Here is a 15,455-nt window from a genome sequence, read left to right as displayed (position 1 = left end):
AAAAAAAAAAATACAAACACAAAAACACTCAACCATTCCTGCAGGTAACATGAAGTAATGCAGATAAAACTGTGGTTAGGAAAACTATAATGAAGTATAGTGCCTGAACAGAACGCTTCCTCAGTTAGTGGAGAAGTGAGGCCATTTGCCCAGAATTACAGAGGTCTTCTGACAGAAAAATAAAAATAATAATAATAAAAAAAAGTAAAAAAAGAACTGTAGGCAAAATATTTCCTCACTATCACCAGTTAAGACTTTGAAATTGGGTTAACGTTTTCATTACGCAATTAGATTTGGCCTGAAAAACCACAGGTAGAAATTCCTCTACAGTATGGGTTGGAAGAAACAAACTGAATGTTACCCAAAACAAATGAAAAAAGGCACTTTAAACATATTTTCAGATAAATTACACAGCCTTCTAAGAATCATGATAGCTGTCATAAGCCTCAAGTGGCTCTACCTCCACTAAAATGTAGCTGCAGTATTTACAGAAATCATTGGAAGAACCTACTCTTGAATCAATGCTATAACCACTGTCAGGGGTAGACGCCAGCGTCTCAGGAGGGGAACATCTCACAGAGCCAGTGGAAGTAGAGGAGCTTGAAGACGATGCTGCGCTGCAGCAAAGGATCAGGTAGTTTCTCCAGAGCCCAATGTAGGAGTCACTGCTTGTAGTCGTATTCACTTTCTTTGCATTGATAGGGCTGCTATTTAAAGAAGAAAAAAAAACTCAACATCGTAAATAATGACTCTGAGGCTTTGTTTCTCTATTGAATTTATTTTTAAATTATGTTAAATTATGTCTTTGTTTCTGCAACTGTTAACGTTGTATACTCTGAATAAATTATTCAGAACATGCTTGTACATCAATAATGTATGCTTTTATAGTCAAACTTGTTGAACTACAATATTGCCTAAGGCATGAATTAATCTTTACAGCAGATAATATTTTTTTTCCAAATAGAACTGCTCTAACTTTTTGTTATATGAAGATGAATGAAATCCATAGAAAATATTAGGAGTGCACACTGCCTCACCGAAACATAACACCATTAGAATGATGATGAATCTTGAAAGAATACAAGCAAATTAAACTGTATCTCCTTTAGAAATGAGCTTACTTTATATCCACTTGTGGAGACAGCATCTGGAGTCTGGTATAAGCAAACATCCAAGCATAGCTTACAGCTGTCGGGCAGTGTTTTGGAAGATTTTCCTGCTTCATAAAACTTGAAAGGCTTATAATCCACGGATCTTGGCCTTGAGTCACATGTGCAAATATCCATATATGTGATGGACTGACCACATCAAACTGGTGGCTGATTGGAGAGGAACTCCAGTCAGCCAAAGTCTGTAAATCTACTGAACTGGGACAGTATAGTAAAGTAGTCTGTATGCATTAAAAACAAAACAAAACAAAGAAAAAAATAAACCACAATTAATTTCTATGCATATTAAGTAATATTTTTTCATTGTTAGATTTTCATTCTGAAATGTTAGCGTCAAAACCACATTTAGGCATAGTTAAAACACATTACTTAATTTGTGCTGTTTTAGAGAAGTTCCTAATATGGGCAGTGATAGAAACATGTTGGAAAGGAAACAAATATTAAGTAAACTGTAAAAAAAAAAAAAAAAAGAAAAAAAGAAAAAAAAGAAAAAAAGGCATTTGACTCATGGTGAGTTATTCTTCCAAAAGATTCCAGACTCTTAAAGTCTTACTACTGAAATACAACTCATTTCCTAAGCCTGAACACAGCAAAGCTTCTCTTCAACCATTAATAGTTTAAGATGAATATATAACAAGAGAATTCAGCTCTAATTCAGCTACATATAAGGCTCTCACTGTGGCTAAAGGAAACACTGCTTGTTAGACACTGCATAGCCACAGAAAAAGTCAGTGGTCTTTCCTTCAATGAACTTGTAATCTGTGAACCAGATGGGGGGAAAAACAAAACAAAACAAAAACAGAAAAAGATGTGTGTGTTTATTTGCATCGTGGTAGGCACCTAATTGATCAGAAACCATACAGTGATGTTGTCAGCCTCAAAACATTCCTCATTCATTCATTCATTCATTCATTTATTTATTTATTTGAGAAACAGCTTTGGAGGCCCTGGATGTTTTTGCTGGGTTTTTTGCTTTTGTTTTTTGGGGTTTTTTTTGAAGCTGATAAACTGTTTATAAAATTAGTTTGAATATAATGACACTGTGATTTAAAACACATACCAAAAGATTTAGAGAAATACATCATCTGACACTCAAGTTTAAGATAAAATCTCTCCTACCTGATCAGCACCAGTGAGATGTATGAAACTCTCCAGGATAGAAGCACTTTGTCTGTCCATTACATCTATAGCCAATTCATCATCACTCTAAAAAAACGAACGAAAACAAAACAAAAAACATAAAAATCACAAAGTCAAGAAAAACAGTATTCTTTCATTAAGCATTTACATCAATGGATAAACAACTCTTACCTTAGAAATTTCTAGAAGTGTGAACAAGGCCCTTATTTCTCTAAGCACGCTGACTGCTAATCTTCTTGTTGCAGGCCTTGTGCTGCAAAGAATGACCAAAGCAAAGCCTTCCACCACATGAAATACATTGGAATAAAGGGTCCTCTCCAGAGGAAGGGTATGGGCAGCCCCACTGGAGACACCACGCTAAGAAAAAACCACAGAAGTTAAACAAATGAAGGAAAAAGTAAACACAATTGAATTACAGTGTCATTATTAGTGATGACAGAATTAATCATAAGATATTTAGGTCTTGTCTACTTGTCATATTTTAAATTATGCAAATGGCACGGCATCAGCTAGCTTGTATTTTTTTTACCACAGGAAAGTCCTTCTTATTTTAATTCCTCACGTAAGTGATGCAATGAGTGCAAAATTAAAAAAGAGTAAATGACTCTCTCGTATAAAATTATTTCTTGGAACTCTTATACCTCTTTTCTATTTGTTAGTGGAAAGTGGTGCTTTTTTGCCAGCTCTGCTGTTTAAAACTGCTCTTTAATATTTCCAATTCCGCATGTTGAATTTGATGTAAAGAAACATGTGGCAATTAATCAGTGTTTAGGGAGTACTTAATATTAAATGAATTTTGGGGGAAAAAATAAAATAATAGCACTAAATGTCTTCAGCACTGTAAGAAAATAAACTGAATTTTTATTACTTTAATAAAAAAAGCATACTAACAGAACTGTATATAGATTACATTATGCTTCGATATCAAAGGATTGTATTTAAGATACCTGAGAATCTTGGGTTTTATTATGCATTTGGGCTGCTTGTTTCCACTGATTTATGAGTTGCACTAACATCTTTACTGCATTGTCAAGAAGCGTTGGGTGGATGTCAGTCACTTCACGCACAATAAAGTATACAAATCCTGAAAGAACATCTTCTCGCCAATCTGGAAAATCAAGCATTAATGCTTGGAGGGTATTGAAAGCCAAGGCACGAAGTTCTTCATCCATATGAATTGTCAGCCTGTTTAGAAAAAATACCAGTATCATCAACCCTGGAATCGCATACTCTTAACCAGCCTTTATGAATTAACGTTTGGTGCTGCCTTCTGTCTTTACTGTACAAGGCAGAATACTTCCATAAAGATGCATTCTCTGCACTGAATACATTTGCAACTAGCTAAGACGAGACCCTGCTAGAAATACATCAAAATGAAGCAAGCCTTCACAAAATTGAGTACAAACAATTTTCATGAGAGATAATCGTGTCTTTTGTATATGTGCCTATCTGCGTGCAACTGAGCAACCATCTTAGAGCTCAGTGTGGGGGTATCTTGTGATGTACAGGCTAGTGTCTTTCAATACTTCCTGTCTTCTATGAAGAAAAAGTGTTATAAAAGCCTTAAATACTCTTGGCCACCTTAACTAACATTTACATATGTATAATTCAATACACTCTACTGGGGAGGGAGTACACTCTTGGGAGGAAGTGTTGATCTGCCTGAGGGGAGAAGGGCACTACAGGGGGACCTGGATAGACTGGATTGATGGGCCAAGGTTGGATCAAAAAAATGGAAAAATGAGGCAAGTTGACTAGGGAGACTTTATCATGCTTTCATCTCACATTTTGGTAATGGTTTTATTAATAGAGAAAGACAGTAGTAACAAAACAACAGAACAATTACAAGCAAAAAAAGCAACAGAATTCTATTCCTACTTTTTCAGAAATTTATCTCTAAAAATAAGTGCAAGATCTTCCATGTTAAATTTACTCCTGCTACTCTATCCAGTAACATCTGATCAACTGCTGAATGCATGCAAGAATAAGAGGGATTAATCTGTACGCAGTGGACTTGAACTTTATAGAGAGTACTCTGACATACCCTATATTATATGAGGAGCTTTTAAAAAGAAATATTCACTAAGAGTTATTTCATTTCACTTACCTTGCAAGCAATTCAATGAGGTCAGTCCTGCTCATACCATCTGGAATCAATCTTGGAATAGCAGCAATACAAGTTCTGAATAAATCTATCTTAGGTTTTCTTTCACCCCTACAAAACCAGTTTGTAAACAACAAAACAATCCACATCAGTATATCAGGAAGCTTTTCAATCTTAGGTCAAAACATATTCAAATAAAAAGCCTCAATTTGTAATGCATTAACACGAAACAAGCACAAGAATAATACAATATAAGTGTGACAGTGAATGTTATACATACGTAATCATGTCCTCAGGTTCTTTATTGGACATCTGCACGCTAGTCATGCACATGGGCCTTCCAACTTCTTTGTCCAAATGCCTAAGAATGCTGTCCAGAGCTTTTCTGACTTGAGGATAGTAGATTGACATTCCTGAAAATGAGAGTTCCAACCTCGTCTTTCAATATTGCACATTCTCACTTGTTTTTCACATTCTTATTAAAATATATACCACATTCAGTTTAGGACAAATTTCTTATTGTACAAAGCCTGTCATGAAACTCATTTTAAGAGTCAAAAAGAAAAGAAGCATATCAAGCAAGCAGCAGGAGGTAATTTTATGAAAGTAGAAGTTTCCTTCAGGGAAGAACATAAACAGAGAAGTAATAATTAGTTGCTTTTCTCATTTCTGAGCATTTTAGTTCTAGCTTGAGATTGTCTTTTAGAGACAACTATTTCATCTGCAGAAGATCCACCAAACAAAGGGATAAAAAAATTTCTCACTCCAACTCAGCTGTATTTTGGAACATTCTAGAGTGGATCAACGGAACAAAAATTGCCGTGCTAATTACTAAACTAATCTCAGTATTTTGTGTGCTAATTCAGCAGTGCAAAATAGTTTTCAGAAAAAGCCACGGATCCAGTCTTGGACACCAGAAGTTCAATACTGTCTAGAGCTTCTCTCTAAGGAATCTTGCTTAAACATGCTGCCACTACATAAATTCTACATAAAAATTGAAATAAATATAGAAATAAAGATACACAAACGTACTATTTGAGAATAACTGAGAACATACATGTACGTATTGGAATGTAAAATTCCAAAAGACTAGTACATACCTATAACTTTTGCTTCCTCATCTGTCAGTGTTTTATTAAGAAAAATTTTCTTCACACGCAGAGTATTTCCTGAGGGAAGGACAACTCCTGTTGTTGGCATTGGTGGTTCACCATCTTTCTGCTGTAAACTATCTGCTATGACAAGGAAGACTCTGAGGCCTATATTCATCCTCTTCAAAAGCAACAAAGAGAAGAAAAAAGAAGCAGAAAACAAAAGGAATTATAACATTGAAGTAACACAGATGAGGCAAAAGACAAACTGCATTTTCCCTCTGTAAGCAGACGGCATTAGTAGGACAGGCATGATTTAAATAGTACCCATTAGCATAATGGAAGTATCAAGAACAAAATTTTAGTGTTGAATGCCTTCTCACATCTCTGATTCCAGTCAACAAAACTGGCATGGATCATGGATTAATACACTTAATGTTTTAGAGTAAACAGCATTAAAGGAGTCAATATGAATCATGAGAATGATACACTGAAGAAAGACATTTATATATCTCATCTAATACAGTGGGTTTGTAAGACCAGGGTAAGATGTCCCTGAAAAAAAGGCTTTATGGTTAAACACAAGCGTACATACTGGGTTTACAGTTACAATGAGTTGAAACTGCAGTAGTGTTGCTGGCTTACTCACCAGACACAGAACAGCAATTGTACACAACTATTTATTTCTTTAACTAGTAACAACTAATTATTTATTTAGTTTTACCAGAACACCTTTTTTGATATTCATTAATCCACTTTCATGTCAGCTCAAAAATAGATAACTACAGATACAAAAATTTCATCCCAACACCCTGTTCTCACTGCATGCAAGTAATAAGTTCATTTTACCTCTGGATTAATTGTGAAGGTTTTGGGTGATTTTCCAACACTAAGAAGATCAAATATTATTTCTTTCATTGCAAAATCCAAGCGTTCCTATGAAGGAAAAAAAGTTTATACATAAACTCTTGTTTATCTTTCTATGCATAGCTTAATTTCTTCCTTTATAGGCAGTGGGTATCATGTCTTAGGAGATTAAAAAACCAAAAATGATATTTAAAAAGTTTAAAATATTTATTTTTCTTATGCATTCTTACGAATTAATAATACTCTTTTTAAAATGTAATACTGTTCAACACTATTCAGTACAATGTATTAAAAATAAAATGCCAAAATACACTATGTTGGCATCAATACACTGGTAAAGCCCACGTGAGTTAGAAAATGCATCAATTAAGGTTGCATTTGCAATCTCAGATTAGTTCCTTTTTGTATTACAATTCAGGTTCTCTTTGAATGGTCATATACTATAGGACTTCAGTTTCAATCTCTACAAGAGATGCCAGCTGAAAAAAAGAAATAATCAAATTGGCATAGCAAAGGCATTTTTCTGTTTTCTTTTTCTTTTTTTCTTTTTTAATGAATACAGCTCAGTACTTGAACAAGTTCAGAAATGTAATATATGTGCTAGAAAGAAAAATGGAACAAATGAGTCTGATACATGAGTCAATTGAACATTCCAATGAGAAGCATATTTTATTCCTGCTTCTGTTAGGCAGCTCTTATTATTGATGACAGTTGAGTTACTTAAATAAAGCTTTCACAGTAGGTTACTAATTACATCTACTTCTTTCTGAGAATGCCTGATTTCAGACCCTGGGACCTCATTAGTAGAAGTGTCAAATTGAAAACTCTGCTTGTACCTGGTTTGGTGAAAATCTATACCAAAGAACAGAACTTCAGCAATTACTTTCTGCTGAACTTCAGTTCTCCATCTGTTTAACACAGTATAAAAAAATACACTGAACACTTAAAAAGCATTCTGAATCTAAGATGAGGGGGCAATAGAAGAGTTTCACCATGAAATCGTGTATTCGGATACAAAGGCAAAAGAGTAAGTAAACAAAGCACAGGCTTCTGCAGTTAGGCTGCTTTACAGGTTCAAATATTTGATAATTAGAAATAATTAAAACTTAGTGTTAAAATGAAGAACCCTAGAAAAAAAATAGCATAAAGGATTTTGCTTCCTGTTTCATCTCTGTATAAACAGAAGTAGGTCGTTTTGGAAACTGAAGCACAGACATGCTATCTGTAAGATGGAAAAACATAAGTCTAATTTATAAGGTTACAGATGAATGAGTATTGTATCCTGTGCGATCCCCCCTGCATTTTGATATTAAGACAGCAGAAGCAGCTAAAACAGTACAAATTGTAATGCAATAGGAACTACACTAACATACACGTTGCAATTTTTTTTCCAGTCTAGATGCTAAACTCCCTGCTAAATACAAATGGATATTAACATTCAGATACTTTGTCTCTTATAAATATATTAGAATGGAATACACTAAGCATATTAGTGCACATCCATTACAGAGCAATAGAAATGTAAATACTAACCATCGTAACATTTACAAAACATAGTTATTGAATTTTAAAGGAAAATAATTTTGCCACTTGAAGAAATGAATTAGTCATTCCATTATTATTTGGGGAAATTTCATTAAATATATTTAAACTCTACAAATACTTCAAAAAACAGCCCATAATTTATATTCCTTACAAATAATGTTCATTATATTGTATTTCTACCTAGATATATTCTTACCTGAGCAATGAACTGAATAATCTTCACAAATATATTCAGAGGTGTGTCTCGTGGGACCACACTACGTGATCCTTTTGGAAAAAGTGCTGATACAATGCTCATGAGACGACTACGAGAATTGAGAAACAAATGTAAGAAGACAAAAAATGGCTATAAGAATAATGTTTCGTAATTGCCTATTTGTTGGGATTCAAATCTGAAGGAGCGTGGGATTGACTACTACATAACACAGAAGGCAGTACTTCCCATTTAAAGTACAGCCTTCTGTTGTTGCTGGGGTCATTAAAAGGTGAACAAAATCCTGGTTTTGAGCTACTTAGTAACAGTCAGGAGGAGGAGCGAATGCTGAATGACTACTCCAAATTCTCACTGTGCTAATTTGTAAAAACACATCTTTTCATTCTTTTCATTTCCAGCCTATACTTAGTGACGGGCACTTCAGATCCTATTTGTTACGGTATCATTAGTGCCTGTTAACTAAATCTCCTGCTCTTTATCTCTCCATCCACTTATGTCATCACAGATATAAAAAGGAGAGTGTGGACTCCCTTCATTCTCCTCTTGAAACTAATCAAGCTCCTCTGGTTTTCTCTATGAAGATGAAGACTTGTTCCTCTACTTATCCAACAAGCCCCTCCCTGAGGTGACTTAGGGATCTTTTTTAACATCACAAGGAAAAAAAAAAAAACAACTTAGAATCCTTTGCACAATGAACTTACCTTTGAGTTACAGTGTTGCTTTCACATTTTATTCTAATAACATAAACCCACAACAACCTATACAAAGATTCCAGTGCAACTCGGGACATTTTAGGATCTTTATTCTGTAAAATAGAAGAAAAATACAGTTACTGCTGCCTGCAAGACATTCAGGAAATCATAGTATTACTCTTCTGACTTTTGAGAATATTTTCAACTTCTTTTAAGAATGAAAGCTGACACGTTTAATACTGACTATAAGTTCTACTGTGTATATTTAAAACCAAGCATGCACTGCGTATTTCCAATACTAGTTAAATACTTAACTAGTAATTTCAGATTGCTTTATATGCCTTTCACTCTGAAAGCAGAAGATTAACTAACAGTCCTCAGGATGAACACCAAGAGCATATTGCCTCAAAGAACTTTCCTTAGAAAGTAACGGGTACCCACTTTATAACAAACTAACTAATAGCTGTCAGTAAAACATGGGAGTAGCTGCTTTGGATCAGGCACAAAGTCCATCTAAGTCCAGTATTCAGTTTACGAGAGCAGACAGTAGCAGGTGCAGAAGAAAAAGAGTGCAGGGCAAGCATTAATAAATTATGCATGGTATGAAATTCTTTTTCATCCTAAAGCTTCTTCTAGGAGCTTAGCTTTGCTCCTTGTAGCTCTTTCACTGTGCAGAACACTGAGTGACAGTAACGTTTGTCATACCAACTCCAGTAACCTCTTTTTTTAGCTAAGGATGCTCACTGTATTTATAATCTCACAGTGTTCAGTGGGACTCTTGGAATTCACCATTAGTATTATGAAGTGGGAATAAATGACTCCCAGTTGGAACTTTTAGGCACTGTCTTGGTTTTAAAAAAACCTCTTTCCCATCTCTAGTGAAGTCCTGTTGTTTCAAGGCACAATGTTTCTGCCTGATGGCTCAAACACAATTAATTTCACTTTTTGTAGCCTCAATCACAAGCCCACGGTTCAGAGTATCACTGCTACTTTATCCTTCCAGGACAAGTAGAGTGTAAATTCACAACAGACTGTAATAGCTTTGATTTCAACCAACTTAAACTGTGCCCCTTCCCACTCCCTGACCTCACAGCCCCCCCTCCCAACCCCCAAAATAAAAAACAATTAAATTATTATTTATCATAGCTTATCTACAGGCCAATAGTTCTTTATGTTCATAGTAAGCTTATGAATTCATCTGTACATGCTTTAACAGAGACTACCCATAATGCAGCATTTAGAACTCTTCTTGCTAACAGTAACCCACTTGAGTAACGCTCTGGTTTCCTTATATCTGAGCATTCAAAGGGGGAAAATAACTTACGGTTCAGAAGGAAACCAAAATTAACAATTAAAAAAAAAGAAGTTTAGGTAGCAGACAATTATGTGACATGGTTTATAACATCCCATAGCTGAGAAGGTTTATCATGCTGAATGGCTATGATGAAGCTTGCTCCTTTGTCAGGAAAGCAAAATGTGTGAATAGGCATTCACTTCTTTAAAAGTGTAAGAACATTAAAAATGCAGCAGCACTTTTGGACTTAAGCACTGAAAAGCTTTGTTATCTCTTACTACAACTAGAAAGAAAACAAATATACTATAAGATGGATTTTTTGTGCGTGTGTGTGTCTAATTATGGCACATTTGTTCTATACCTGCTGTTAGTATGCCAGTATTTCCCTTCCTCTTCGAGATTAATGCATTTAGAATGCATTACACAAGTCTATGTAGTCCCACAACCTGACTACGTTTCAGCATTTTTAGCTGATGTGTGACAGACTTTAAGGCATTCTCTTCTGTGGGTTGTTTGTTTGTTTTCTTCCAAACACAGTTCTGTTTCAAACCCCAGGATTTTTCACATGGATAAACGATATCAGAAAACCATGGAATAAACTTTCAAGAACTCTATCTCAGGTATAAAACAAAAAATAAGAGGAAATCTACAATGGTCTTACATGACACATTAAGACAAGTCAATGAAACATATCTCAATGAAGGCAAGAAACAAAACAGCATTTTTTCCATGTTAGTCAAATGTAGTCACTTACTGAAGAAAGTACTTTTTAATACTGATGTTAAACTTTTCTTCTGTTCTGAACTAAAACATTTCCTACTTTTTAAAACCTGCAAAACCAACAGTGTAAAAGTCTTTCAAGTTAGTGCACTGCAAGTTGTTACAGTAAATCAGTTTCACATTTTTTATTGTGAAAATGCTTTCAAGTTTGCTCACATGCAAGACATTTTTTGGAACAAATTAACAGGAAAAAAAAACCATACATCTTAATATGTAGTTTAATGCCAGTGAAAACATGCATTTTTGTTCAGGGAAACCAGATGTGATAGTGATACGCAACCTCACAAAGTCACAGTCTCACCCCCTAGGACAAACTGATATCAGTTTTCTGTCTTTCTCCTTTACTCCCTATCATGAAGAAAAGACCTTTAAAACACTCTGCATCCTGTGGCTTCTTAACAATGCCAAGAGCATTTTTTACAGAGAAAGGAAAGTACAAAATACAATGATTAACATAAAAGAGTACAAAATACATTATTTACACGAGACAAAGCAACATTTCACTGAGTTGTAACAACATATTAACTCACCTGCAGTGTTTCTATTTGTTTTCTGATACTGTTGTTAGATGGCATCTAAATAAAGCAATGTGAGACAGCAAAACATAACAAACATGAGAATGGGAGGCACATGCATGTTAGATGAAAAAAAGCACAAAAACAACAGATAGCTGTATACTAAGGACTCTATTCAGTAGAAATACTGTTTTTTCTACAGTGGCAAAAAAACATTCCTGTACATTCCTTCCTCTCCCTGTAAGATATGGTACGGATGCCAGAGTTGGGCCTCACTCAAGAATGAGCTTTCTGACAAATCTGATAAAACTGTTTTATCTAAATACTAGTCAGATAAGCAGGCAAAATGACTTGGCAATACTGACTGCTGTTACTGTCTGCTGAACAAATTCAAGATATTTAGCCCTCCTGAGTTCAAAGCTACAATGGCAACCCAGCTAACACATGGATCAAGGTCAGAGCTGCAATGCCAGAAGACTCTATTTGGTAGCCTCCAGGTCTGAACCAACTCTTACTACTCACTTAGCTGCTATTTGCATTGGTCCAGGCCCAGAGCTATTTAAGCCTTCCTCATAGCAGTTAACAGCTTAACAGCAGGAAAGAAAAAGAACAAATGCCCTAGGCTGCTCTCTTTGAGAAAGTCTGGGATGTTTTCTCCACAGACTTAAGGCTGCTCTAAGGATAACTAACAGGGCATGTGCTGAAACCAAGTGCAAACCATTTTACAATGAAAATAAGCCTTGCTGTATCAGGAATCAGAGTACCTTCAGGAGTGTTATCAAGGACAATGTAGCTGCCAAATGAAGTAACTGCACTGAAATATCGCAGGGTATGAACACAGTGCACCAGTTACTACCGAGAGACTGTCAAGGTGTGAGCTTTCACCCCACCTAAAGGGAGATGTCTTAATGTTCCCCCAGTGAAGTGTGGCCACAGGGCATTCCTTGCCAGGCAAAAGAGTGCACTCGGCAGTCATCATGGAATGAACTGAGCACCATGAGTTCATAGCCTGTGTCACCTCTTTGGTTTATGCTCATTGTAGAGCATTCCTGTGACAAAGTCTTGGTGTTATCACTGTTGCAATTCTTAACTTCTCTAGTTTCCTCCATGTGACAGGGCTAGATGAAACTTTTTAGCACTCCAAACTATTTCCCAATAACTGTCAGCATTACTTCATTAAATAACATCAAAGACGCTAGAGATGATGGGTTTGGAATTCTGATTGCATTTCACATCCTTAATAACTGCAAACAAATAACTTTGGTGGCTAGGAAATGAGGAAATAAAATGGAGAAAGGGAAAATCTAAAAGACTAAACTGCTGTGAAATTCAGATTTATAAATTAATGAGATTACTTATTACAGATTGCATGCATTTAATTAGCTTCAGAAACAAAGGAACACATTCATTCACAAGACACGGGAGGACAGTAAGGGTGTAATTTTTAAGATTAACCTCAGAAAAATTTCTGCATAAGCTAGGCACCTCCTCCCCCCCCAACACCCCCTCAAAAAAAAAACCTATAGTATTTGATAGGCCAAACTAATGAAACACTGAAAACATCCTAAATAACTCATTGATGGCAAAGCATCAGGACACTGCAAATTCTGAGTTGCAGAAATTCTTATATAAAATTTCTGCTGAATAGAGCCTTACAGTAAACGTGTTAAGCTGTTAGTAGTTAACAAAACTTAAAAATATTGATATAAAATGCATGCTACCAGTTAAACTCACTGGCTTTTATAGTTCTAATACATCCATTATCAGCAATGGACATTATGCCAGAAAAATGCAATTCCTAGATTGTAAGAATTTTTCAAAAAGCTTTAAAACAAAACCAAAAGAAGCCTCCATAAGCAAAATAAACAACATAAAAAATCCAGGCAAATATTGCAAGAGAATGTTAGAAGAAAAATATACAAAAACCCAACAAGCAACAGAAAAGTGTGAAAGATGTCATGAAAACAAAATGATCCTTAACAATCCAAGCAGCTAACCCTGTTTCCATTCGACTTCATGCTGGTTTATATATTTTACTAATAAGTTTTGGAATCATCACTCATACCTAACCAGAATGAATATTGTGAAGGTCAATCAAAGAATTTATTAAAGTTATCAAAATCAATATGTAAGCAAAATCATGAACCATGTTAATCAAAATTATGGAAAGAAAATGTACAGCAATTAATACTGTAAGTAACTTATGAAAAGAAATCTCAAATTTTTAAGCATCAAAATCTCTACATTTTATCAATCAACTTTTGTTTACAATGCTATCAACTGAAGCCACGAGGTTAAAGGGACACTGTAATTTTTATATGGAAAATACACATCACAAGCTGTAGACATTTATTTTCTGGACTACAGATTCGTTTTCTGTCTCTTCAGTAAATGAAAAGAAGAGATAAATTATTTTCTCAGATGTAATCTTCACAAGAAAGATTACACTTTGTACTTTCTCTAGTAGATGACAGCATTTATTAGCAGATACTTCTGTAAATTTTACTCAACAAAGCTGAAGGTCCCCATGGGGGAGATATCCATTTCCAGAATTACATAACATCATAAAAAGTTGAGTATTAATGGAGACTTAAGACATGAGTATTTTTTTTTTAATGACAGTGTCCTTTTAAATAGCTAAGTACTTATATTTATATGGCAGTAGGTGTCTGAGAACATACTGGAACAAGTGCTACTGATTTGCAACAGTTTCTGAATTGAAAAGGACTCTTACCTTTAGATGTGACAAACAGTTCTGCAGGAAAACGTGCCAGTTATTTAAAAAAAACTGTTTCTGACTGACACACAACAGGCAGGTGATCAATGGATACAAAGCCTATGAGTAGGGGGGAAAAAGAATCGATCAAATTGCTCTTAGCAGACCTCCCAAGTCTTGTACATCGAGAATGAGACAGAGCTGGTTCCTGTCTCAGGCTCTCACAGCACCTAGGACTGGTCACCAGGTTAGCATTCTGCTGCAGCCTTTGCCCCGCACTAGGACATGTCTGCTAGCCAGGAGTGGGTGTTGTAAGCTGTGTGCTGCATAGCTCACAGTAGAGCACCAGGGGACCACAGTGGAGCTCATCTACCGAGGCCTGATCTCAAGCAAAGGCTGCTGGCAGATCTCACCCTTCTTACAATATTCACTTTCCCTGCAATCGTATGAGTCATTTCACAGAGTCTTCTGTGGGAGAGAGAGCGGCCTTTGAGGGAAAAAAACTATCACCTCAGTAAAAACTGAGGTAGGCTTGAGGTTGTCAGACATTTTACTGCTCCTCAAGGTCTACTTTGATTAATCAAGAAAAACTAGTTTGATAATGACTGTGAATATGTAAACTAGGACCATCTAACTTTGCTTTTTTAACATGTGATTTGTTTAAAGGTCATATCCCTTAACAATATACACAATTAATACTAAATCTGACTGTACATTACCTTGTTATGGAACAAAAATTATAGAAAAAGGATAAAAAGGTAAATTGTAATCTTGACATATCTTGGTGTCTGACTTCATACATAAAATCGAATTGCAAATACTATCATCAACTGTTATTCTTATGCCACGGGCGTAAGTATATGTAACAATGTACATATGTTTTATATGCTTAAGTAAAGCTCACACTTCTATTAAAAGTCCCTGATGTGAAGGAAGAATAAATGATATTAAACTCATTTGCTTTTATTGAATATGTCAATTTGAATGCCAAATTTAGCCCTGTATTTCCAGTAAAACAAATCAACTTGAAATATGGCTGCCAAAATTGTAAAGAATTCCCAAATAATGCAATAAGAAGAGATTTAAAAATCCTTGCTAAAATGTAGTCATGGGGGAAGAAATCTGCAGAGATTTCTATCAGAAAGAAGTAATAAAATACTTTGGAAAAAGAATAGATTACACGTGGAGGGGAAAAAAAAAAGCAGAACAAGACTACTTAACAGGCTGTTATTTTGCTGGAACGTCTTGCCTGCCACTTCTATCTTTTAATTAAACATGATATAAATATATGAAGTCCCTGTATGTAAGTTCTTATCAGAAGAGACATC

General features: G+C 35.3%; 1 protein-coding gene across 19 annotated transcripts in view; it reads right to left on the bottom strand.

Annotated features, from left to right (window-relative positions):
• The window catches only part of FRYL (FRY like transcription coactivator), a 158,403-nt gene that overhangs the window by 57,577 nt on the left and 85,371 nt on the right, over nt 1-15,455 (bottom strand). For 15 of the 19 annotated variants that reach the window (XR_003074813.3, XM_046941215.1, XM_046941217.1 and 12 more), the window contains 13 exons: nt 14,146-14,247; nt 11,427-11,471; nt 8,832-8,935; nt 8,113-8,221; nt 6,354-6,440; nt 5,514-5,685; nt 4,694-4,826; nt 4,417-4,524; nt 3,257-3,494; nt 2,481-2,666; nt 2,289-2,375; nt 1,122-1,390; nt 512-707 (listed from right to left, as the gene is read on the bottom strand). Coding sequence is in view for 18 of the 19 variants with exons in the window: in XM_046941215.1 (XP_046797171.1) it covers nt 512-707; nt 1,122-1,390; nt 2,289-2,375; nt 2,481-2,666; nt 3,257-3,494; nt 4,417-4,524; nt 4,694-4,826; nt 5,514-5,685; nt 6,354-6,440; nt 8,113-8,221; nt 8,832-8,935; nt 11,427-11,471; nt 14,146-14,247 (1,836 nt within the window). In the remaining variant the exon portion in view is untranslated. The remainder of the gene's footprint in view (nt 1-511; nt 708-1,121; nt 1,391-2,288; nt 2,376-2,480; nt 2,667-3,256; nt 3,495-4,416; nt 4,525-4,693; nt 4,827-5,513; nt 5,686-6,353; nt 6,441-8,112; nt 8,222-8,831; nt 8,936-11,426; nt 11,472-14,145; nt 14,248-15,455) is intronic. The other 4 variants (XM_015285497.4, XM_003641236.6, XM_004936046.5 and 1 more) reach the window with 1 other exon arrangement.

The sequence above is a fragment of the Gallus gallus genome, chromosome 4, assembly GCF_016699485.2.
Source record: "Gallus gallus isolate bGalGal1 chromosome 4, bGalGal1.mat.broiler.GRCg7b, whole genome shotgun sequence".
NCBI lineage: Eukaryota > Metazoa > Chordata > Aves > Galliformes > Phasianidae > Gallus > Gallus gallus.
The sequence above is the reverse complement of the archived record's forward strand: the minus strand, read 5'-3'. Positions and strand labels throughout refer to the sequence as shown.